At 37.7% G+C, this 27,270-nt stretch overlaps 1 protein-coding gene across 1 annotated transcript in view; it reads left to right on the forward strand.

The window, feature by feature from the left end:
- Positions 1–26,694, forward strand: part of HOMER1 (homer scaffold protein 1) — a 151,215-nt gene extending 124,521 nt beyond the window's left edge. Inside the window, exon 9 of the mRNA XM_004058645.5 lies at positions 12,949–26,694. Coding sequence (XP_004058693.1) covers positions 12,949–13,137 — 189 coding nt within the window. The 3' untranslated portion in view covers positions 13,138–26,694. The remainder of the gene's footprint in view (positions 1–12,948) is intronic.
- The last annotated feature ends 576 nt before the right edge of the window (positions 26,695–27,270 follow it).

The raw sequence follows: 27,270 nt of genomic DNA on the forward strand, positions 1-27,270 counted from the left end.
AGTCTGATTCTCTTGCCTTATAAGTTTTGGACTCATTTTGCTTGTGTGCCCTGAGGATTTTTCCTTTATTTTTTAAATAAAGTTTAAATGATATACTAGAATATTTCACAAAATTCATTGTTGAGGGTGTTTTCCCAGGTACACAGTGGGCCTTTTTAATTTGTATATCCAGGTTTTTCTTTATTTCCAGGAAGTTTTCTTGCATAAAAGTTTTAAATACTAGTTCTGTTCTAATGTGTTATTTTTCTTCTTCAGGAGCTCCAATCTTGTGTAATTTGATTTTGTTTTTTGCAACCTCTTTCTATTTTCTTTACTTTATCTCACTTTCATTCTCTAGGATTATTTAAAATAATAAGTAATAATTGAATTAAAAATAGTTTTATTCAAATCTATTTTTCCTTGGGTCCTTATAACTCGGTTTTCATTTCTGATAGATTTTGCCTTTTTCTTCTGTTTCTCTCATGAGTTCAATCAACCTTTCTGTTCTTTGGAGTTTTGCTTGTTTTACCTATTTCTATTCTAAGTTTTTCAATATATAATTCAAACTTGTTTTTAAATGCTTATTTGAGAATATTTAGTTCAGAGTGGAATATTGAGTTAGAGTTTTCTTCTGATTCCTAGTTGGTTTTTGGAAGATTCATCTACTCAAGTGTTTTTAGTATTTTCTATTTTCTATTTCCTTTTGTAAGAGTTTGTGTAGATGAAGATTGCTTACACATTTGCATTTTGTGGATAGAATAGCAGTTTGGGGTGGTTTATAAATTGTTAGTTCAAAAACACCCTCTTTTGCAGAGACAATCAGAAGAAAGATTGTATGTCCTTTAATAGTTTTTCTTTGGTCTTAAATTTTCCTTTCTTGCTTATTTTTCCCTTTACCCCACAAGATTCCTTTCTCTTCCTTTTATCTTCTGCTCTTTGGAACTGTCTTCAGCCTTTCTAAGACTACCTCCTCAAGTTTCGTTTATACTGTTAAGTTCCTTTCTTATAGTCTGCTCTGGTTTTCTAGAACTTTTTTTTCAGTATTCTGGCGTTCACACTGGTAGTGGTTTTCTCTTTCTTGGGGTTACCGTAGTTTAGTCTGAGCCCTTTTGTTCTCTACTCTTCTGGGCATTGCCCCCACAACTCTGCCTTCCCTTTTGCAAAGGGTTAGAGTGAGAGCTTCAGAAATACCTCTGCTGGAAATTGGTGCTTATATTTTCTAATTAAAGGCAATTTGATGTTTGTATTGTTCTGTATCTTCTAGTTATGTTGAAGTCATGGAATTTGCATGCCTTTGTATAGTTTGTATAGTTTATATAGTTTGGGGAGGATAGAGGACTGTGATTGCAGTGTACACAGTCACTATTACCTTGGCTGCCCAGAAATCTATTATGTTTACCTCTTTATAGCCAGCGTCTTCCTTATAGAATGTATGTTCTATTAAAACCAGAACCATCTTTGTTTTATTTACTACGTTATCCCCAATGCCTAGTACATAGAAAATGTAACTGTTGAATAACTGCTTCAAAATGTGTGTATGTTTTACCCATTTTTCTATTAAATTATTCTACTTGTCTTGATTATTTATAGTTCCTATTATATAGAAGGTAACAGTCTTATAGGGCAATAATACCTCTTATTCATAAGAGCTTAAGTATATCAGATGTCAATTTTTCTACAGCTTTTATTTAGATTAAATGATGCAAGATTTAAATTTATAGAAAATTAAAGCTGGGTTTAGTACTGTAATCCTAGTACTTTGGGAGGCTGAGGCAGAAGGATTGCTTGAGACTAGGAGTTTGCAACTAGCCTGGGCAACATAGTAGGACCCTATCTCCACAAAAATATTTTAAAAATTAGCTGGGCATGGTGATGTGCACCTATAGTCCTAGCTACTCAGGAGCTGAGGCAGGAAGATCATGTGAGCCCAGAAGGTTGAGGCTGCAGGGAGTCATGATTGCACCACTGCACGTCTGGGTGACAGAATGAGACCTTGTGAAAGAAAGAAACGTGTACGTCTGGGTGATAGAATGAGACCTTGTGAAAGAAAGAAAGAATGAGAGAGAGAAAGATAGAAAGAGAAAGAAAGGAAAGAGGAAGGAAGGAAGAGGGAGGGAGGGAGAAAGAAGGAAGAGGAGGAAGGGGGAGGGGGAGGTTCAGAGAGGGAGGGAAGGAAGAAGGGAAGGGAAGGAAGACAGGAAAGGAAGGAAGGGAGGGGAGTAGGGAGGGAGGGAGGAAGGAAGGAAATTAAGCTGATCTGGTGCCATTGGTGGTATTCATAATTGTTATTTAATTTTCTTTTAATCATTGTAGTATTTTAGGCTCTTTAACAAATAGCATAACCTCCTGTCCAGTAGGATTTTATACCTTGTTTTTGCCTTTGTTTCCTTTTATTGATAGATAATATTTTACGTATTTATGGGATACATGTGATAATTTTTACATGTGTAGACTGTGTAATAATCAAGTCAGGGTGTTCGAGGTATTCAGCTCCTTGAGTACTTATCTGTGTGTTGGTAATATTTCAATCCCTCTCTTATAACTACTTTGAAATACACAATATATTGTTGCTAACTATAGGAACCCTAGTCTGCTATCAAACATTAGAACTTACTTCTTCTATCTAACTGTAAATATATATCCATTTACCGATCTTTTTTTCATTTTCTCCTCCCACCATCACACCTTTCCCAGCTTCTGGTAACCATCATTCTATACTCTATGTCCATGAGATCAAGTTCTTCAGGTCCCACATATCAGTGAGAAGATTCAGTATTTGTCTTTCTGTGCCTGGCTTAGTTCACTTCACATGATGACCTCCAGTTCTATCCATGTTGCACCAAATGACATGATTTTACTCCTTTTTAAGGCTGAATAATATTCCATTGGATATATACCACATTTTCTTTATCCATTTATGTGCTAATGGACACTTAGGTTGATTCTATGTCTTTAGTATTGTGAATAGTGCTGTGATAAACATCCCAGTGTGGGTATCCCTTTGATGTACTGATTTATTTCCCCTTGGACATATATCCAGTATTGGGATTACATGATTGTATGTTAGTTTTTTATTTTTAGTTTTTTTTAAAAAATCTCAAATAGTTTTTAGCAGTTGTACTAATTTACATGAATCATTGTGTAAAAGAGTGCCCTTTTCGCTATATCCTCACCAGCATCTGTTCTTTTTTGTCTTTTTAATGATAGTCATTCTATCCATTCAATTCTGATGTTATCTGAAAGTAATGATAATAGCCATTGTAATTGCAGTAAGATGATAGCTTTTTTTTTTTTTTTTTTTTTTGAGACAGAGTCTCGCTCTGTCACCCAGGCTAGAGTGCAGTGGCGCAATCTCGGCTCACTGCAAACTCCGCTTCCCAGGTTCATGCCATTCTCCTGCCTCAACTTCCTGAGTAGCTGGGATTACAGATGCCCACCAACATGCCTAGCTAATTTTTATATTTTTAGTAGAGATGGGGTTTACACCATGTTGGTCAGGCTGGTCTGGAACTTTTGACCTTAGGTGATCCACCTGCCTCAGTCTCCCACAGTGCTAGGACCATAGGCATGAGCCATCGCACCTGGCCATAAGATGATATCTTATTTGGTTTTGATTTGTATTTCCTTGACGATTAGTGATATTGAGCATTTTTTAATATACCTGTTAGCCATAATATGTCTTCTTTTGAGAATTCTCTATTTATGTCCTTTGCCTATTTTTTAGTGGAGTTATTTGTGGTTTTTTGTTGAGTTGTTTGCATTTCTTGTATATTCTGGATATTAGTCCCTTGTCAGATGAATAGTTTGCAAGTAGTTTCTCCCATTCAACAGGTTGTCTCTTTGTTGTTTCCTTTGCTGTGCAGAAGCTTTTTAGTTTAATATAGTCCCATTTGTCTATTTTTGTTTTAGTTGTCTGTGTTTTTGAAGTCATAGACATAAAGTCTTTGCCTACACCAATGTCCAGAAGTGTTTTTTTAAATGTTTTCTTCTAGTAATTTTATACTTTTAGGTCTTACATTTAAGTCTTTAATCCATCTTGAATTGATTTTTATATATGGTAAGAGATAGGGGTCTCACCCTATCTCTGAGGGAAAAGCTTTTCCTCATTCACTATGATGTTAGTTGTGGGTTTGTCACTTAGGCTTTTATTATCTTGAAACATGTTCCTTCTGTGCCTAGTTTTTTGAGCATTTTTATCATGAAGCGATGTTGAATTTTATCAAATGTTTTTTCTGCATCTGTTGATGATCATATTTTTTTCCTTCATTCTGTTGATGTGATGTATCATTTATTAATTTCTCTGTGTTAAACCATCCTTGTTTCCTTGGTATAAATCCCATTTGATTATGGTGTATCATCTTTTTGATACACTGTTGAATTCAGTTGGCTGGTATTTTGTTGAGGATTTTTACATCTGTGTTTATCAGGGATATTGGCCTATTGTTTTCTTTTTTTGTTGTGTCTTTGTCTGGTTTTTGGTATCAGAGTAATGCTGGCCTCATAGAATAAGTTAGGAAAAGTTCCCTCCTCTTCAATTTTTATGGAATAGTTTGAAGAGGATTGGTATTAGTTCTTTATTGTTTTGTAGAATTTGGCAGTGAAGCCCTCTGGTCTTGTACTTTTCTTTGTTGGGAGACTTCTTACTACTGATTCAGTCTTGCTACTCATTATTGGTCTGTTCAGGTTGTCTATTTCTGATTCAAATCTTGGTAAGTTGTAAGTTTCCAGGAATTCATCCATATCCTCCAGGTTTTCCAGTTTGTTCATGTATACCTTATAATAGTCTCTCGTAATCTTTTGTATTTCTGTAGTGTGAGTCGTAATGCTTCCTTTTCCATTTGTGATTTTGTTTATTTGGGTTTTGCCTCTTCTTGGTCTAGCTAGTGATTTATCAATTTTGTTTATCTTTTCAAAGAACCAAATTTTTGTTTCATTGATCCTGTATTTTTTTGTTTTATTTTTTGGTCTTTGTTTTGTTCTCCTCTGATCTTTATTATTTCCTTCTGCTATTTTGAGGTTTGGTGGTTTTTTTTTTTTGCTTTTCTAGTTTCTTGAGGCACATTGTTAGATTGCTATTTGAAATCTTTCTACTTTTTTGATGTAGGCATTTATTGCTATAAACTTGCCTCAGTACTGCTTTTGCTTTTGCTGTGTCACATGGGTTTTGGTATGTTGTATTTCTGTTTTCATTTGTTTCAAAATATTTTTTAATTTTCATCTTAATTTCCTCATTGACCCAATGGTTGCTCAGGAGCATGTAGTTTAATTTTCATATATTTGTATAGTTTCCAAAGTTTTTCTTGGTATTGATTTCTGGTTTTATTCCATTGTGGTCTGAGAAGATAATTAATACGATTTCGATTTTTAAAAATTTGTTGAGACTTGTTTTGTGGCTTAACATATGATCTGTCTTTGAGAATGTTCAACGTGGTAATGAGAAGAATTGTTGTATAAGATGTTCTGTAGGCCAGGCGAGGTGGCTCATGCCTGTAATCCCAGCACTTTGAGAGGCGAAGGTGGGCAGATCACAAGGTCAGGAGTTCGAGACCAGCCTGGCCAACATGGTGAAATTCCGTTTCTACTAAAAATACAAAAATGAGCCGGGCATGGCGGTGGGCACCTGTAGCCCCAGCTACTCAGGAGGCTGAGGCAGGAAAATCGCTTGAACCCAGGAGGCAGAGGTTGCAGTGAGCTGAGATCGCACCACTGCACTCTAGCCTAGGCGACAGAGCTAGAGTCTGTCTCAAAAAAAAAAAAAAAAAAAAAAAAGATGTTCTGTAAATGTCTGTTAAGTACAGTCTGTCCAAGGTCCAGTTTAAATCCAATGATTCTTTGTTGATTTTCTGTCTAGATGATCTGTCTAATGCTGAGAGTGGGGTGTTGAAGTACCACACAAATTATTGTATTGGAATCTATCTGTCTTTCAATCTAGTAATATTTACTTTATGAATTTAGGTGTGCCAGTGTTGGGAACATATATATCCTCTTGCTGGATTGATCTCTCTATCATTATATAGTGACTTCATGTTTTCTGTTGTTTTTGGATTAAGGTATATTTTATCTGATACAGGTATAGCTACTCCTGTGCACTTTTGGTTTCCATTTTCATGGAATATCTTTTTCCATACATTTACTTTTGGTCTGTAAGCCTTTTTACAAGTAAAGTATGTTTCTTGTAAGCAGCATACAGTTGGTCATAACTGTAATCCATTCAGCCAGTCTATATCTTTTAAGTGGAGAATGTAATCCATTTTCATTCTAGGTTACTATTGATATTTGAGGTTTTGTTCTGTCACATTGCTAATTGCTTTCTGGTTGTTTTGTTGTTTGTTCCTTCCTTTTTCTCCTATTGTTCCTCATTGTGATTTGGTAGTTTGGTGTAGTGATACCATTTGAATTCTTTCTCTTTTTTATTTGTGTTTAACAATATTTTATACTTTCATGTGTTCTCAGGATGGAAAATGTCATCCTTTCATTTCCAGACTTAGATCTCCCTTGAGCATTTCTTGTAGGGATGGTATAGTGGTGATGAATTCTTTCAGCTTTTGCTTTTCTGGGAAAGACTTTATTTCTCCTTCATTTACAAAGGATAATTTTGCTGGATGTAGTATGCTTGGATAGCAGTTTTGTTTTTTGTTTTTCCTTTCAACACTATGAATATATCACCCCATTCTTTCCTGGCCTGTGAGGTTTCTGCTGAGAAATGCCCTGTTGGTCTGAAGGGGGTCCTTTTTAGGTGACAAGATGCTTATCTCTTGTTCTTTTTAGAATTTTGACTTTAGACAATTTGACTATAATGTGCCATGGAGAAGACCTTCTTTCATTTTATCTGTTTGGGGATCTCAGAGCTTCCTGTATCTGGATGTCTAAATATCTTGCTAGATTTGGGGTGTTTTCATCTGGTATGTCATTAAATAGGTTTTCTACCCTTTTGCTCTCTCTTCACCTCCGGGAACCCTGATAATTTGCATATTTTATGGCCACTTTATGGTGTCCCGTATGTCACAAAGGCTTTGCTTATTCCTTTTTATTACTTTTTCTTTATTTTTGTCTGTATTATTTCAAAAGACTTGTCTTTGAGTTCTGAAATTATTTTTTCTGTTTGATCTGGCCTATTGTTGAATCTTTTGAATGTATTTTTTATTTCATTCAATGAATTCTTCATTTCCAGAATTTCTGTTTGATTCTTTTTTATAGTGTATATCTCTTTGGTAAATTTCTCATTCATAGCCTGAATTATTTTTCAGATTTCTTTGTACTTTTTTTTTTTTGGAGATGGAGTCTTGCTTTGTGGCCCAGGCTGGAGCGCAGTGGCATGATCTTGGCTTATTGCAACCTCTGCCTCCGAGGTTCATGTGATTCTCCTGCCTCAGCCTTCAGAGTAGCTGGGATTACAGGTGCATACCACCATGGCCAGCTAAATTTTTGTATTTTTAGGAGAGACAGGTTTCACCATGTTGACCAGGCTGGTCTCAAACTCCTAACCTCAAGCAATCTGCCTGCCTGAGCCTCCCAAAGTTCTGGGATTACAGGCGTGAGCCACTGCACCTGGCCTCTTTGTGCGTTTTTTACAATTCTCTTGTATCTCAGTAAGCTTCTTTAGAATCAATAATTTGAATTCTTTTGGGGGGACTTTATGAATTTCGTTTTGATTGGGATGTGTTGCTGGAGAATTATTCTTTTCCTTGGAAGGTGTCACATTTCATTGCGTTCTCATGTTTCATGTATTCTTACACTGATATCTACACATCTGGTGTAACAGTCACTTCTGCCAACTTTTAAAATTTGCTTTCATAGGGGAAGATTCTTTCCTGTAGATGTATCTACGCTATTGGATGCACAGGGCACTTTGGCTTTGATTCCGAGTGTGTTCAGTAGCATGGTGTCTGTATGATTTCTTTGTATGTAAATAGCATCAATAGTACCTGTGATTTTCTTAGTGGCTTAGGGTGCAGTTCGTGGAGGCTGTGGTGAAGTTTTGCTGGGGACTGGGACACCAGGTGGGCCAGTCTTTGGACCCTGATGGTGGTACCAGTGGGCCAAGTATGCCTGTCCTTAGGCTCCAGGGCTGTGTTTGCTTGCACCAGTGTTAGCAGTTCCAGGCAAGCTGATTTTGGGGTCTCCTGGTGTCTTGGAGGCCAGTAGTGGCAGCAGTGCAAGGGTGGGTGGGTTCTCCGACCCCTGGGCAACTGGTGTAGTATGGACGATGGCAGTGGTGGGACAATCCTCTGTGTCCCGTGCAGTGCATGCTGGTGTTGGCAGTGGCTGCAAAGGGCTGGACAGGCCATTCTCCAGGCCTGCAGGTGGTATGTGCAGGTAGGTGCCAGCTGTGGTGGTAGCAGCCAGGAAGGTAAGCCCAACCTTATTCCCCTGGGAGGAGTGAGTGTTTAGGTGCCAACATTGGTGGACTGGGCTGGGCAATCCCTTCACTCCCCCTACCCCCCGATTATATGCTGTGACATGGAGGGGATCAAAGCCAGGCCAATTAGGCTAGTTTTCAGGCCCCCTGATGGTATGTGCAGGTGCCAGCCATGGTAGGTAGGGGCGGGGCAATCCCCAGGAATGCTCACATTGTTGTCCTGCTGCTCAGAAGGACAATGCCACCTTCATTGGTAGCAGCCTTGGCTGATGTGTGGGAAATGTGCACGCCACTCATGCCTCAGCCCTGACGGTGGTAGCCTGTGCCTCGATGGCACTCAGCCTGGGTGCAGTAGCCTGCAGTCATTTGCACCTAAGCACTGGGTGTAACAGCCCATGTTTCTCTTGAGCCTTAGCTACAGCACTGTTGGGCTCTAGGACACTGCAGTTTATTGGAGGTGGGGCTCTAAAATGGGGCCTTGCTGCAGCTTAGGTCTCGGGTTGTGTGGCACCCAGCGCTAGCGCTCTCCCGAGAGCAGTGCTGTCACACAGTCTCCCAGCAGTGTTAGTTTCCAGTGCCTGTGAGAGCCAAGAGATTTTCCCATGACTCAGATTGCAGGATTCATGGTGGAAATATGGACCACTGAGGTTCTCTTACCCTTTATCCATATTGGGGAATCTCAGCTCCCCACCAATCCTGGCCAAGCCGACTTCCTTCTTCCTTGCTTTAGGTATTTCTTGTCATTTTTTCTGTTGAATTCCAGTGTCCTCTCTTGGATGATCCATTTGAAGTATGATTAGTCACTATTTCGGTCCTTCTTAGTAGAGGAGGCAAGTACAAATTGCTTCTAGTCAGCCATCTTGAATCCTCTCCCACCTTTTAAAGCACTCAGGAGGGAGTTGATGATTCTGGTCTACTGTGCTTTATCAGGGCTGAACAATGCCTCTCTCTAGTTGCCCCTGGTGTGTGCCTTACATTAGTAAAGGAAAAGAGGGAAATAACAGAGCCAAAATGATAATGAGCAGAAGAATGAGTTTGGAAGGAGAATGAAAGGCAAGGCCGGGCGTGGTGGCTCACGTCTGTAGTCCCAGCACTTTGGGAGGCCGCGGCAGAACGATCACTTGAGCCCAGGAGTTTGAGACCAGCCTAGGCAACATAGTGAGACCCCATCTGTACAAGAAAATAGCAAATAGAAAGGCAAGAAGGGAAAGGTTGGTTGGAAAATATGGACAAAAGGTGCTGAAGTTATTGTTGTCAGAATATATGTATATAAAATTCTCTAATATAAATGTATATAAATATTTATATATTATATATATTTATATATTTTATATATATTATATAAATATATATTATATATTTATAAATATAAACAATATATAAAAATATGTTATATAAATATATAATAAATATTTATATATTTATATTACAGACAGAATTTTAATATATATTATATATAAATATATAATATATATTTATATTAAAATATAAATATAATATATTAAAATATAAAATAATTTATATTTATATAAATAATTTTTATATATAAATAAATATATATTTATATATTTTATATATATTTATATATACATGTATTTATAAATATATAAATATATATATATTTATAAATATATAAATATATATATATTTATAAATATATAAATATATATATATTTATAAATATATAAATATATATATATTTATATATATATATATATATGGACAAAAGGTAGACACCTAAGAAGTGCCACTCACCATGGCTTCTGTTACCTCTTCGCCCCTGTGCTCTAAGTTGTCTATTCTTGCTCTAGGAACATATTCTCTTTGCCTAAAAATAGACTAGCACCATCAAGCAGTGTATTAGGTCCTTTTTGTTATCTAACTAGTAAAATTCCTGCAAACAGAGAGATGCTTAGAGTAGGGGATTCATTGTAGAGAGAATAACACAGTTTTATTAGCTGAGGGAATTTTGTGTTTTGCTTGCTTCCCTTGAAAATGTTTGGCTGTTGCATTGATTGGCAAGGAAACAAGGGAGCCTTTCATTTTTGGGAGGGCTTTAGAGGGCAAACTGGGTGGTGCCTGGTGAAGTGGGTGTCTGCTAGTGAATGACATTTGGTCTATTTTTATAGTTGGAAACATTCTACCCTTAAGCTATTGTTTAAGCAGGCAAGAGAGCATGCTGTGCAGTCATGAGTGGAATTTTTACATTTGATCTCAGGATCTGTGTCCTCCCTCATAGTTAAAACCTCCATGTGTTTGGCTTCTGAATTTATAAATATTTTATTAGTTTGAGATTCTCCTCTCAATTTACTTATCTTGACCTTGCAGATTAACCAAAGTGAAGAGATTGGAAACATACCTGGCTAACATCTAACAGTCAATAGTTTGAGATTCGATTCCTTAAATTCTTCCTTTAAAAATCATTATAGCTGCTTGATTCCTTTCTTATATTTTCCCAGGCTCTTGCAACTCATCTGTAGCATCCTTGAGCCTTGTCAAACCACTGACAAAGATAACCCAGAGTTATTACTTTTTAAATGTATTCGAGCCAATTTCCTTTTTTTTTTTTTTTTTTTTTTTTTTTTTTGAGACAGAGTCTTACTCTGTCACCCCAGGCGGCTGGAGTGCAGTAACGTAATTTCGGCTCACCACAACCTCTGCCTCCCGGTTCAAGTCATTCTCCTGCCTCAGTCTCCCGAGTAGCTGAGATTACAGGTGCCTGCCACCACGCTTGGCTAATTTTTATATTTTTAGTAGAGACGAAGGGATTCGCCATGTTGGCCAGGCTGGTCTCGACCTCCTGACCTCAGGTGATTCAGCCTCCCAGAGTTCTGGGATTAAAGGCATGAGCCCTGCCCCAATTATTTTTCTTGAAAGTTTAATTTTTACATTGTGAGAAAAATTTAGTTCTTAATTTTTTTTCCATTCTTTATCCAACTTGAGAGAAGAATAAATTTTTGGAAAAAAGTGTCTGTAATTTCAACACCAGAACTATTTTTTATTTCTTATTTCTACATTAATTCCTAGTGTTTGTCCTCATGCATACGAATTTTTGCCAGTTTCAGTGAGCTACTTTATATTCTGTTCTTTTCATTTAACATTTACCAGATTGTCTTTCAGTGATCTAATTTTTTTTAAATTTCCACTGTCCTTTAGACTTGATAGAATTCCTTTAGAGATTAACATTTAAATGATGTATTAACATTTTGAAACATCTTATTTTCTGAGGCTATCATGTTGTGTAACTAACATCAAGATATTTTCGTTGTCCCATATAGTTTATATATCTTAATGTAAATTGTGTCAGTCACTTAGTTTCTCTCAAATGTAAAAGTGAGCTTTCCAGAACGGATATATAACAACTTTCAATTCATTGCTTATCTGAATTGCTTATTTAAAGTGTAATAGTTGGCTTTCTCCCATTTTTCTCAATCTGATTTTTTAACCAAAATGAAATCATTAGCTTGATTTATGTCATTTTATTTTTTTAGACTCACTTTATTATATTTGTCACATTTAGAGACAATTTTAAAAGCAGTAATAGGCCAGGCGTGGTGGCTCACACCTGTAATCCTAGCACATTTGGAGGCCGAGGCAGGTGGATCACTGGAGGTCAAGAGTTCAAGACTGGCCTGGCCAACATGGTGAAACCCCGTCTCTACTAAAAATATAAAAATTAGCCAGGTGTGGTGGCGTGTGCCTGTAATCCCAGCTACTTGGGAGGCTGAGGCAGGAGAATGGCTTGAACCTGGGAGGCGGAGGTTGCAGTGAGCCAAGATTGCACCATTGCACTCCATCCTGGGGGACAGAGTGAGACTGCGTCTCAAAAAAAAGAAACAACAACAAAAAAACAAAAGCAGTAATAACTGCTAAATAATTTTTAAGTGTGCCAGAGTTTATTCTGTCAAAAACAAATCGTTTAGTGTTTCTTTTGTTGTCATGAACATTTGATTTCCTTTTGTCATTTTTTTCCCTTGGTTTGCAATGTATTGGAACTGTTAACTTATAATTCTCTAATATGTACAGTTATTATGTATCTTCACTACAGTTTCTAGCAATTGAGTGATACTCTCTACATATACATTTATTTGATATTGAGGCAAAGCAAAGAATAACATATTCAGAGGATCCTAAAATCACGTTTTAGAGAGTTACTTTCTTGTCTAAATCTTTCTCTAGAGTTGCCAGTAAACAGAAAAAGTTAATTTCTTTCTCTTTCTCTGCCTGCTTTCACCTGTGATTGCTAATAATTATGCATTAGGAGAAATAGGTGGGCAGCAATAAAAATGAGATCTAAGTGATCCATAAGTAGGTCTTCAAGCCTGTCTTGGTATTTGAGTACCTAGAGTGTTGCCTGGCACAAAGTAATGACTCAGTAGATTTTCGTTGAGTGGTTAGATAGATTGATAACCAAGCCAGTCATTAAAATCGTATTGCTCTCTGGGATGGCCAAGTCTAAAATCTCCTTAAATTGTGCTAAATTAAGATTCTGCAGCTCATCCTGACAGTCAAACTGCATTGATTACCACAATATTGGTAATAACAGAGAGTTGTATTGTTTTCTAAGTGATGAATTGACATGTATACATGTTACACTTTTGTTTCTGAAGGAAGTAGAAATTCGGAACAAAGACCTGGAGGGACAACTGTCTGACTTAGAGCAACGTCTGGAGAAAAGTCAGAATGAACAAGAAGCTTTTCGCAATAACCTGAAGACACTCTTAGAAATTCTGGATGGAAAGATATTTGAACTAACAGAATTACGAGATAACTTGGCCAAGCTACTAGAATGCAGCTAAGGAAAGTGAAATTTCAGTGCCAATTAATTAAAAGATACACTGTCTCTCTTCATAGGACTGTTTAGGCTCTGCATCAAGATTGCACAAAAAAAAAAAAAAAAATTGAATATCACTCCTCCAGGAGGAGGATCTTTTGAAATTGGAATTGTATATTTCACTGTAAATTTTAGAATCCAGCTTGTAGCTAGTTGGGGAAAAAAGAGATGAAAAACTTGAACTACAAATTACCTCCATGTATATTATTGGCCATAGTTAACTAGAAAGTTATAAATAGACACTTAATGCAATCTTTTTTCCTGATATTAGCCAATGGGAGAATTAACAATGTCTAGGTCACATCCCCTTTTTGTGTTCAACACAGTGAAGATTATCTGCTTTTTAAATTAATTTATTTACGATATCTAGAGCTGTGTTTTGTGCAAAAACTTAGTGATGAAAGCCTGTCTTTTGTTGTAATCTGAATAATTTCTCAGGATATTTTTGCACTGCTGAGAAGCAGTGCCATTACCAATTAATTCTTGCCAGGAGTGAGAGAGAGCTGTATCTTTAATTGAAATATACTATAACTGGGTGTATAGAGTTCTTCCCTTTTCTGTGCTGGAAGATATTTCACTCTGGTGACTACTCTGGTACACTCTGGTGTTCTCTAATCTTGTCTGTTGTATAGTTTACTTTTCCATATCGATTCCATGTATTTATGAGAAGATATTGTCTCCCATTTTATTACACATTTTAAAGCCAACTAATGAAGGCAGCTGAGTCCCTCAGAAATTTTTCTTTTTAAATTTCTAATAAATTTGACACACAGTACTGAAATACAGCAGCCCGTCATTGACAGGCTGGTCTAGCAATGTTAAGTATATTTACAGAATATGCAGTTACATTTATTTATATATTTTGCAAGAAATCTTTTCTGAATGATCAATGCATTTCAATTTACGAATAATAATGGTTATTGGGGAACTGTTTATTATAGATATTTTAAGGTGTATAGCTATTTTAAAGGGGGTCCATTTACATCAAACAGCCGATCAGAGGACTCTATCTAAATTGTGATCGTGGCAGATAGAGATGGAGTCATGTACTCTATCTGGCTCTACACATCAATCACATCTTGATCCAAACCTCACAAGGCAATATTCTGAACTGTTAACTAGGTATTTCAAAACAGGAATTAAATTCAATAGGTTCTTCTCAGTGAACAGGTTTTAATGTTGTTTTGATGTAATTTTAAAAGACTTTTAGCAAACATGCATTTCTTTATATGATATATTTCTTTTACGAAGCTATTTTAAAAGTAAGCCAAGTGCTGTCTAGTCTGCTTATAAAGTAGGAATTGCATCAGAGTACATATATTCTTGCTGTACAATGCCTGTGATGTTGAGGAGGGTTCTTTTTTAAAGTGTATGCTTGAGTAACTGACTCTATGGAGTCTATAAATGCACTGACTTCTTGTTTGTACCCCAAAATGATCGAATTGTTAAGTACAAAATTAAGCTAATTAACCAATTTGTAACCATTTTTTCACTCATAAACAGCTACTCAATACTAGACAATTTTGTTTTTTATGTATGTGTATGTACGTAAATACATACATATTAATTTACATTAGAGTGAAAAATAAATGGTTTGTTTCTGAAGTTAGTTTCTAAAGTGAGTTTTCAGGTGTCTCTGAAAAATTTATAACAATCATGTATTATATGTGCTGTAACATCATGTACGTTACCTCCATCTATTTTAGGATATTTTCCTCACCTATATATTATAGGGAGAATAATTTAGATACACATGCTCAGAGCTGAGATATTTCTCTGATAAATCAGGTAACAAAATGTATTTGATTGATGGAATTTTGAAGTAAATGTGATTTTATCCATCAGTTTCTGAGTAACAAAGAGCACCAAGTTTTAATTTAAATAGGAGATTTAACACTAGGGATCAGGGAGTTTAGTATGAAGAGTTAAAAAAATTTAAAAAACAGTGTAAGCTGTTGAAATGGCAAGTGAATTATTTTAATGATGTAATAAAATATTTTTAAATTTTGACATAGTGATCATTTAATGAAAAAACTCACCAAAATGTCTCCATTTGAATTGTATTGATAATGTGGGACATATGTGTGATTCAATATATACATATACCCATATGTATATACAGAAAATTATTTTTAATACTTTCCTACTGATGTGAAATTTAAAATTGGAAATTTTGTGAGTGTTTTTCTTGTCCAATAGAGCCTAATTGTTTCCTTTTTTAGTGATTTAACAATCTCTTGAGGGCTGCACCTTTAAATTCCCAGATTGTCAATAGACATGTACAGTATATGGGATAAGGTGGACACAAGTGCACATATAAATAAAATCTTCTTAAGACTTTTAACTATTCATTTACAGTAGGAGAGTATGTAGAAATCATCATCCACAAGTCATAATTAGGTTGTGTGCCTACTGTAGTTTTTTCCATTTCTGTATTATATAAACATTTGCATATTAAAATTTGATTTTTCCCAGAGACAAGTATTATATACTGTATCTATATTTAAATCAAACTGTGGTAATATATTTCTCAGAAAATAATGTTGGGGACTATAGCCTGAACATGTGGACTTGAAGCGACATGGAGGAGGAGGTTGATCCCATTGTGTATAAGTTAATATGTGATAACTATTGAATCTTGTACAAAAACAAAAATTGGAAAAAAAAAAGAAAAGCAAAAATACAGTTTTTATTTTGAAATACATTTGTTCTCTGGAGAATGTACTTTATCTTTTTTTCCTCCAGTCTTTTACAGATATTTAAAAGCATTTAAATTATGACAGCATTTACTTAAATCTTTCAGGTGCTACTGGATTTTGCATTAGTGTGTTATGTTGTGAAATCCTAACTTTGACATAAAAGGTTTTATAAGTATTCCCCTGCCTGGAAAATTAGTTTTTGTTCTCCTCTCTCTCTCTTTCTCTTTCCCACTTTCTTTCTGCAGACTAAAACATGCTCACGAAGTTGCATCTCTCCTTGTCTCTATAGAAGATCTCCAGTACCATCATAGATTTGATGTTCTGCTGTCATTGAACTGTTGGGAAGCAGTTAGAGGAAAAGCTCACTTTTTTTTTCAGGTGGAAATAAAAGGAACACTCAAAATTAAGCCAACACCGCCACTACCTTTAAAAACTAGTTTATTTGCCCTGTTAAAATTAAATGTATTCTTTAACATGTGGGCTACAGTCTCCCATGTTTTTATTTAACTGAAGCATATACACTTCAGTCATTTATCTCCTTGTGGTCCTGATTTTGTCAGTACTGGAATGGGAGGCAGGTCGGGGAAAGTTTGTTTGATGGCAGTGGATTCTTATTGTTGTTTTAACCATTGCATTTATTTGATATCAAATGATTTTGACATCCTGAAATTCTGTGCTTGAAGTCATGAAATGATTTTCATTGAATTTTTGCCTCCTAAATGTATAGCATGAAGTAAATTAATTTATACAAAATCTTAAGAAACCTTTAAGGTAAGAAGTAGTTGAGATTGACACCGTTAGAAAATTTCTCAATTTCTAAATTTAGAAATTACTAGAAAAGGAAAGGATGTTTCATTCACCTTACTCCAAATTGCGAAAGTGTATTTTTTCCTAATATTCATGTTAAATTTTACCTTAAAATTTTTATGATAGTTTTTCTTCATGAGAAACTGATATATAGATGTCACGCAAATACAAGCAAAGTTACTGAATTAAAGTAGTGGGTACTTAGCATTTTTTGTTTATATATTACCTAGTAAAATAGCTAAAAATCATATCCCAGAAAACTCAAAAACTCAGTCAGCACTACACTGCCTAGTGGTTTCTGCTTAGTACACTAAATAGAAAAAAAAAAAACATTTTAAGTGATTTTTACCAAAAACGTGAACTAGGGAGAAATTGCATCAGGACTAGAATAGACAGAAGGCCACAAACTCCTAGTCGACTTCTTGTCAAGTCTCTGATCTCTGTAAGGACCTCTCTTTTAGGTTAAAGGACACACCGCTTCTCGGCCTTTTGGCTAAGATCAGGTGTAGGTTAAAGGACATATTCCAGAAGCCACCCAGATTATATCTGGGTGGGAAGAGGATATTTTTTTGTGAAAGCAGATGCAGAAAAAAGAGCAGGAACATGCTGCCTTCAGTTTTTATCTAAGGCATATCAGGATAGCCAGAGACACAGACCAACTATTTCCTTCCTTGCTGCTGCTTTTAACCAAACAGATCGAGATGGCACTGAGTTTCAGAGACTTTCAGAAAACCCTGTCACTTGTCTTGTCAGGATTTGTAACCCAATATGAGACACCTGACATTCAGAACTCACCATTTTGTGGGATTCTGACCTACTTTTTTTTTTTTTTTTTTTTTTGAGATGGAGTCTCACTCACTCTATTGCCCAGGTTGGAATGCAGTGGTGCAGTCTTGGCTCACTGCAACCTCTGCCTCCCAGGTTCAAGCAATTCTGCCTCAGCCTCCTGAGTAGCTGGGACTACAGGCACCTGCCGCCACGCCTGGCCAATTTTTGTAGTTTAATTAGAGTCGGGGTTTCACCATGTTGCGTAGGCTGCTCTTGAACTCCTGACCTACTTTTGTCGGTTGTTTTCGTATCAGATATACCCAGGGATAGAGGTATTACTCTGTTTTCTTCTAACAACAAGAAGTGAAGATAATGGGTGCCTAATAAATGCAAATATAAGGTCATTTCTGTAGCACAGAAAAATCTTTTGTGTTTATCAACATTCATGATTTTTCTTGTTACCTATGTATTATAACTACTTTACTATATACACAGATATATTGTCAATCACATCTATATGAATTGTGGATATGACTTACTTGATTATTCTACCTTAATTTATAAGGAATGACTATCTCAGGAAGCATGACTAGAAAGCAGATGTAGTTGAAGTGAATGTTTTCTCTGACTTCAGTTTGAAATGGAACATCAAGAAGTATGTATTAAACATCTGCTATGTGATAGGCACTGTACTAATTGATATTTTATTTCTATGGATAGTGGCCTTTCCAGGGGTATTCCTGTGGGAGGGGAGGGGGATAAGGAAGGGAAGAGGCTCAAATGATTCTACCTGCTGTTCCCATGGTTATTGGTCTGGTTATCCAGCACACTGGTGAAAAGGTGGAGTTCTTGCTCATATTTGTGGTACAGTTTTTTTGGCTTTTCTGTCTTGCTTCTCTAGAGTATCTCTGTTAGGGCACTTGTTAACTAAATATTTCACATCTGGTCTTCTGAACGTCTTCAGTCTTCTTTGGTGTTTACAGTACTTCTTATGAAGTTATAAATTTTACTTTCTTTGCAGGTGTCATTTATGCAATATGTTTTGGACTCAATTTTTTTTAAAACTTACAAACTTCCAATAATCCAACGAAAGTAAGTAATTCTTTATATGCATAATTTTAATCTATAAAATTTAAGCAGCAAACTGTTCGGCCTTGGGAAAGCAGCTCATCTCTTAAGTTTTTAATGAAATGAGTTGTAAACCTATAAAACTCATCCCCTGACACTATATAGTAGTTCAACAAGATATGGGTTTTGCTGTCAGTACTGGGTGACTTTGTGGTCAATTCTGGTTGTGCCAGAACTTAATGTCTTCCTTTTTTTTTTTTTTTTTTTTTTTTTTTTTTTTTTTTTGAGGCAGAGTCTCGCTCTGTCCCCCAGGCTGGAGTGCAGTGGCGTGATCTCAGCTCAATGCAAGCTCCGCCTCCCAGGTTCACACCATTCTCCTGCCTCAGCCTCCTGAGTAGCTGGGACTACAGGCACCTGCCACCACGCCTGGCTAAGTTTTTGTATTTTTAGTAGAGACAGGGTTTCACCGTGTTAGCCAGGACGGTCTCAATCTCCTGACCTCGTGATCTGCCCACCTTGACCTCCCAAAGTGCTGGGATTACAGGTGTGAGCCACCACGCCCGGCCCAGAACTTTATGTCTTTCTAGGTTGATCAAACCATTAGATCAGTTGCAGAAATAACTCATGGCTCTAGGATCTTCAGAGAGATGGTAACAAAGATCAGGGTGAAAACACTTCGGTTTTTTTGTTTTGTTTTGTTTTGCTTTTTGGGGTCGGTTTTTTTTTGTTTTGTTTTTTTTTTTTGGTCTGAGTTTTGCCCTTGTTGCCCAGGCTGGAGTGCAGTGGCACAATCTCAGCTCGCTGCAACCTCTGCTACCAAAGTCCAAGCGATTCTCATGTCCCAGCCTCCTGAGTAGCTGGGATTACAGGCGCACACCACCACACCTGGCTAATTTTTGTATTTTTAGTAGAGATGGGGTTTCACCTTGTTAGCCAGGCTGGTCTTGAACTCTTGACCTCAGGTGATCCACCCACCTCAGCCTCCCAAAGTACTGGGATTACAGGGGTGAGCCACTGTGCCCAGCCTCAAGTGTTGAGTTGTTAACCTTTCTTATTGTAATAAAATGTACATAACAAAATTTGCTGTTTTCACAATTTTTTAAGTGTATGAATCAGCAACATTAAGCACATTCACAATGTTGTGTAACCATCACCACGTATCCCTTTCCAGAACTTTTCATCATCCCAAATAGAAACTCTGTACCCATTTAATAATAGCTCCCTATTCATTCTACCCTCTCCACCCTCCCCACCTGCCCCTGCACCCTGTGGCAACCTCTGTTCTACTTTATCCCTTTATAAATTGGCCTATTCAAGGTACCTCATATAAGTGGAATCATATAATATTTGTTTTGTTTGTGTCTGGCTTGTTTCACTTAGCATAATACTTTCAAGATCCATGTTGTGGCATATATCAGAATTTCATTACTTTTCAAGGCTGAATAATTTTTCATTGTGTGGATATATGATACTTTATTAATTCATCTGTTGATGGATACTTGAGTCGATTCCCCTGTTTGGTTCTTGTGACTGTTGCTGTTATGAACATTTGTGTACAATTTATCTGAGTTCTTGCTTTCTAGCATTCTTGTGGATATATACCTAGGAGTAGAATTGCTGGATTATATGAGAATTCTATGTTTAACTTTTTGAGGAACTGCAAAAGGATTGGGTTTGAATTAGGTAAACCTAAAAGAGTTGTAGAACAACGTGGTAGCTCACTAGGAAATCAGTCTTGGGGTTAGTGTCTGGTTAATACACCTGTATGTAATTAATTGGCCTCTGAGTCATGCCTTTTATCACTTCTTTTCTAAAACATTTATTAAGCACGTACTTTGTCGCAGGCCCCATTTTGGAATACAAACTATAGAGAGAAGCTCGCAGTTCATTGCAGAGCACAGTTACTTTGCAGTGCACAAGTTATATGACAAAGGAGAACATTAGCACAGGGCAGTCCAGAGGGAAGAGAGCTTGGCTGTTTCCCAGAGGAGGTGACATCTGCCTGAGGCTTGGTGGAGGAGCAGGAGCTGGCTAGTTGAAGAAGAGGTAAAAGACAGTTGCAGAGAGTGTGCTGTGCAAAGGCTCAGAAGAGTGAAGAAAATACTGGGACATACAGAAAGTTAGAATGGATCGATACAGCCCGAAGCATAGGATGTTAGGGAAGGACGTGGCAAATGATGGGGATGGAGAAGTAGCCAAAGGCCAGAGCAGGAAGGACTTTGTAAGTCATTTTAAAGATTTCCATTTCACGCTGAACGTAATGGAGAAATATTGAGGATTTTTTTTTTTTTTGCAAAGAAAACTTGTAATCAGAAATATATTTTATATAGCTATTATGTACCTACAAAAATTAAAAATTATAAAAAATAGGCCGGGCACAGTGGCTCACGCCTGTAATTGCAGCACTTTGGGAGGCCGAGGTGGGCAGATCACTTGAGGTCAGGAGTTGAGGCCAGCCTGGCCAACACGGTGAAACCCTGTCTCTACTGAAAAATACAAAAATTAGCTGGGCATGGTAGTGGGCCCCTGTAATCCCAGCTACTCGTGGGCCCCTACGATCCCAGCTACTCGGGAGGTCGAAGCAGGAGGATCGCTTGAACCCGGGAGGCAGAGGTTGCAGTGAGCCAAGATCATGTCACCGCACTCCAGCCTGGGCAGCACAGTGAGACTTCATCTCAAAAGAAAAAAAATATATAAAAAATAATATGGTTTATAAATCAGGCAGCTATGTAAATCACAATCCCTGTTGAGAGGCTGCATTATGGCAGTAGCGGTGGGAATGGATTCAGAGTCTATAGGTGGTAGAACCGGTAGGACTTCTTGACTAATTTAGGTGGCAAGGAAAAGAGGAATGCAGGATGCTTCTAGATCTCGTGGACAACCAGATGAATAATCTCATTTCCGCAGAGAGTGAATTCAGAAGGGCAGAAACTCAGTTTTGTGAGTTCTGTTTTGCATTTTACATGCCTATCCAATATCCAAGTGGAACTGTGGGTCTAGTTGGAGCTCGAGAGATAACTATGAGCTGGAGATAAATATTTGGGAGTTGTCGCTTTATGTAGTGGTAATTGAGAGCATAAGAAATGGAGAGAATGCAGGGTGAAAATGTCATCTTGGGGCAGATGCAGGACAAGAGCTTGTGAAAGGAATGGCCAAGAGGAATAGGTGGACAACCAGAGGAGTGGGAGCTCACAGGAGCCTTGAGTGGAGTTTCAGAAACCCAGATTTCACACAGAAACATCAACAAATCAACTTCGCGTCTCGAGGTGATGGTATTTAAACTGTGTTCTATTGAGATCCTTCATTAATATTTGGTTTTGAAATATATTTTAACATAAGTTAAAACTAACAAACTCAAATATGGTGTTTCTAACATTTTAAAACTGAAATCCAGCAAACATCAGTGCCAGGTTAACTGTTTTTTTGTGCAGATGCCAGAATAAGGCCATCTCTGGTAAATTGAAGAGCTTCCTGGTATTTCAAGGTGAGCTGTTGAAAGAACTGGTACCATTTCTCAGTGTGAATCAGGGCTTTCTCAATGCACTGTCACTGAAACAAAATACAGAAATAGGGTCTACATAAGATAACTTCTGTCTTCTGTAAACCTAGTCTCAAATGTTTGTTTATGAAAATAATTTTATATTGAATGACTTAACTGCTTAAGTGTGACATCCCATTCCTTCTGTTAATATATGGGGCTTTGATGTTGTCGTTTTTAAGGGATGGGGAGGTGTAGCTAAGAAGAAGTTAACCAACACCACTTTCTTTCTGTAGCTTATTTGCCTCTCTTCAAAGTCAAGTTTTAGAGGCTTATGTGTATTGTGTGTTTCTTCTTACATGTATTATTTTTATACTGAATATATCACGAGGACCACGTAACTTTGTGTTTGCATTGCTATAGAAAGTTTAGAGAGTTAATATTTCTGTTATCTTAAATGGTCCTCTTTTTTTCATATTTACTCATAAACTTAACTGCTTACAAATTATCTCTGATAGAAGTGCTCTCAAATTATATTCTTTGTATTTGGTTTTAGACTACTGTATGATATTTGATTTTTATTTCTAGTTTAAGTTACAATTAAAATTAGTCTGAATTTGAGTAGAACATGACTTACACTACTTGGTCAACAAATTGAGCATGTTCGACGGTCCAGGAAGAAAAAAGGAGCGATCAGTACTCAACATTGGCTCCAAATAACCCACAGAATTTGCAAATCACTTGCAAATTGTCTAATAAAGTTTAACTTTTAAACAACTTTTGTTTATATTTTTCTACTTAGTGATTAATCTTGGTCTCCTGTAGCAGAGCCTTTATTTTACAATTACAATCTGTGCATTAAAATCTCAGCATTATACATAATAGTATAAAGCATAGAACTACCTAGACTATGGTGCATGGCCAACTACTCCATCTCACAACAGTTTTCATACAATTTCATGACCTCAGTGTTATTGTTATCCCCATTTTATAGGTGGGGAGTCTGAGGTTTAGCAAGATAAAGTGATCAGCCAAACAGGAGGCAGAACCAGGAATAAAACACAGGTCCTCTGCCTCCTCTGTGCCTTTCTCCATCATGCCTGAACCATGACCTGTGGGTATTTTTTAAGAAGGCAGGTACAAAAGTTTATCAATTTTCAATATTTAGCAACCTATCACTTAATGAGAAGGATCGAATGGTTTTCCATTTCACAATAGTGTTATGTCTTCGAATTTCACCCTACTTTTTTTTTTAGGAGAAACAAGTTTAATTTTAATTATATAAGTGGTTCATGTATACTTTCTTTTTGTAATTGTTTTTAATAATACAGATAAAGCAAAAGTCATCCTTGACCTCTCAGTTATATCCCTAAAAACTGTTACTATAAGCTCTTTAATGTCTATCCTTTCAGCATTTTATACGCATTTGTATACAATATGTATGTACTTATAGAAACGTAGTTTTGGAGGGCAAAGAGTCATAAATTTTATCATATGGTATGTTTTATTCTACAATGTGCCTTTTTAAATTTAATCTTATTAGATGATCTGTCCAAGTTGGTACATACAGATCAACCTTATTCCTCCTAACTCCTTCAGAGTATTATTTCATTTTATGGATATATATGATTTATTTTAAACATTTCAATATTTTTTCTTTTCATTTTCATCCTACCCCCTTCTTCCCCATCTTGAGGCTACTTGTTAAATGTTAGCAATATTCAGGAATAATTAGTACCTAGTCACCAAATGTCTTGCAGTGCTTCTAATGTCTTCTTTCACTGGGGAGAATGAACTGTGGATGAACAAATGTTCCTGAAAACCAAAACTCAAAAATAAGTTTTACTAGCCTTGATGAAAATCTTCCCAAATTATACTCAAACAACATCTAGCAACATACTTTGGACATAATAATTGCACAATAAATGTGTTAAATGACTGTTCATGTTTACTGCCTTAGAAAAGAGAAGACGCCACGTGTAATTTTATTTTATTTTATTTTATATTTATTTTATTTTTTTGAGATAGAGTCTCGCTCTGTTGCCCAGGCTGGAGTGCAGTGGCAAGATCTCAGCTCACTGCAACCTCTGCCTCCCAGGTTCAAGTGATTCTCCTGCCTCAGCCTCCCGAGTAGCTGGGATTACAGGTGTGCACTGCCATACCCAGCTTATTTTTGTATTTTTAGTAGAAACGGGGTTTTGCCATGTTGGCCAGGCTAATCTTGAATTCCTGACCTCAAGTGATCGACCTGCCTTGGCCTCCCAAAGTGCTGGGATTATAGGTGTGAGCCACCACGCCTGGCCACCACATGTAAATTTTAACGTTTGCTCGGTGACTTGGTCTTTCAACTATTGTACAGTGTCACCATCTGGAGATGCTTGGTGATCACCAAGTTTAAAACCCAAAGTGCTGTGCTTTGTAGCCTTCAAAGTGGGAAAGAAAAAGGTAGGATTAAAAAGGAAACAAGGAATAGGGAAATGTTTGAACCCCAGTATATCCAGACATTGCTCTCTCTTATGTCAAGAGCCTTTTGTCTCCTGATTGGTGGCTTTTCTTCTGACAGCATCCTCTGCCAGTTGGCTGTTCAGTCAAACATCTTGTGAATACCTACAATGTCACTAGGCATTCTGCCAGGCACTGGAATGCAAAGATGGGAAGACACAGCCCTATCCTCAAGAAGCTTATAATCTAATGAGGGAAGCATACATGTTAACCAAGAAGCAATCATACATCAATGCTGTTATGAAAGGTATATACACAGGAGAGAATTAGCCAATATCACTGAGGAGGTAACATTGGAACTAAGTGTAAAAGACGAATAGATGTTCACTTTGAAGACTGGAGTGATGGAGGAAAGCAAGCCACACATTTGAATTCACAGTCCCGACATACACTCTGGCTGAGCTTGGGGAATCAGAGCAAGTCATACAGAGTCCAGACTACGGACTTTGTTTCATGTCCTCAGCAGTTCTGACTTTTCCCAAAGGCAGTGGAAGGCCACTGAAACCTTTGAGGAGGAGACATAGCATGACTGGATGCACATTTTAGAGACAGTAAAACATTCTGGCTACAGTATCAAGAATGGCCTAAAGAAAGCTTATGGGGCCAGGCGTGGTGGCTCACGCATATAATCCCGGCACTTTGGGAGGCCGAGGTGGACGAATCACTTGAGGTCAGGAGTTTGAGACCAGCCTGGCCAACATGATGAAACCCTGTCTACTAAAAGTACAAAAATTTGCCAGGCATGGTGGCACTTGCCTGTAATTCCAGCTACTCGGGAGGCTGAGACATGAGAATCACTTTAACCCAGGAGGCAGAGATTGCAGTGAGCTGAAATCACACCACTGCTCTCTAGCCTGGGTGACAGAGTGAGACTCTGTCCAAAAAAAAAAAAAGCTTATGGAAGGCCAGGTGCAATGGCTCATGCCTATAATCCCAGCACTTTGTGAGGCCGAGGTAGGAAGATTGCTTGAACCCAGGAGTTCAAGACCACCCTGGGCAACATTGTGAGGCCTCATCTTTATAAAAATTAATAATAGTTTCTTAAAACAAGAAAGCTTATAGAAAACCATATTCAGGAAGATCTTTCTTTTTTTAATTGTAGCAATCCAGGTAAGAGACACAGAAAACTGTAAATGATGCAAAAACAGCTGAACTGAATATGACAGATGTTCAAGAGGTATGTGATGGGATGATATTTTGAAATTTGGATTTCTGCTGCTTTCCTGGCATTTATTCTTCCTTTCAACAAATGTATTCTACGCACTTGGCCCTCAGTTTTGGGTTATTACTGTAGTAATGAAAGGGTCGGTTCTCTACTTTTGAATTTCCCACCTCAAATGAGACTTTTTTTTTTTTAATGACACCCCCCACGTAGCAAGGAAGGAGAGTGGAAGGAAATGAGAGGGTGGCAAATATCACTATGGAAGAGCCCTGAGCACAGCCTCCTTTCTCCGGTTGTCTAGTACATCAGCCTTAGATGGGAGCAGGGAGGGTAAAAAAGTGAACCTTCAGACAGGATAGGAGATTGAAGAGCAGAGGATGCCCATGCCTCAAGTTCCAGGTGTGACCTACAGAAGAGTTCCCTTGGGCCAGGGTGATGCAGCAGCCACTGAGTAGAAATGACAACATGGTGTTTTTAAGCTAAGAGGGGCCCAACACATTTCTTGGAGCCCCAGTGTGGCATCGGAAAGCATCTGAAATGTTTCCATATCCCACTGCTCCAGCAGGTATGACAAAAGAGCTACTGTGTTAGATATGAGGACACACGTTCACCTGGGTGGATATGGGACCAAAGACAAGATGGACATCTCAGTGGATGCTGGCAGAGAAAGGGGCCAGAGGGAGCCCACTGTCTGAGCAAATGCCAGCATAAATCAGGTGGATCAAGAAACAGAAACCCTGGCCAGGCACGGTGGCTCATGCCTGTAATCCCAGCACTTTGGGAGGCCGAGGCAGGTGGATCGCCTGAGGTCAGGAGTTTGAGACTAGCCTGGCCAACATGGTGAAACCCCGTCTCTACTAAAACTACAAAAATTAGCTGGGCATGGTGGCAGGCACCTGTAGTCCCAGGCACTTGGGAGGCTGAGGCAGGAGAATCGCTTGAACCTGGGAGGGGGAGGTTGCAGTGAGCCGAGATCGCGCCATTGCACTCCAGCCTGGGTGATGAGTGAAACTCTGTCTCAAAAAAAAAGAAACAGAACCTGCCACACTGCAGCCCTGAAGTGCTTGAACACTGTCATCACTTAGATGTAACCCGAGGGAGCAGGTGGCAGAGGAGAAACCTTAAACTCGCTGAGTTTATATTGACTTGACAAAAAATGTTTCTACCGCCAGGCAGAAAAATGAATTTTGGAACAAAATTGAGAAAACAAAATTACATTCTTTGCATTCCCTAGTTATGACCTGAGAAGATGTCCCCGCCATCAATAGACATTGCAGGATGTGATACCACTCTGGAGGACTTTGAAGTTTCTGGATTTGGTTGAAGAAAGATGCTTTGGACATTTTGAATTTGAGATGCTTCTCCAGAAGTCTTATGGATCTGAAGCATGGGAGAGGAGTATAAGCTGGGGAAATAAGTTTGGGGGTTACCAGAAAACCAGCAGTGGGTAAGGCCATGAGCAAATGAAATCAAATAGAGGATGAAGAGAACAGGAGCCCTAGCAAACCTTGACAGTTAAAGAGTATGCAGGGAAAAGGACTTAGAAAGGACCCTATAAAGAAAGATCCAAGATGACCTGAAGAACTGGTAAGTGATGCCATATAATCAAACAAT

This window comes from Gorilla gorilla, chromosome 19 (assembly GCF_029281585.2).
Source record: "Gorilla gorilla gorilla isolate KB3781 chromosome 19, NHGRI_mGorGor1-v2.1_pri, whole genome shotgun sequence".
Taxonomy (NCBI): Eukaryota; Metazoa; Chordata; class Mammalia; order Primates; family Hominidae; genus Gorilla; species Gorilla gorilla.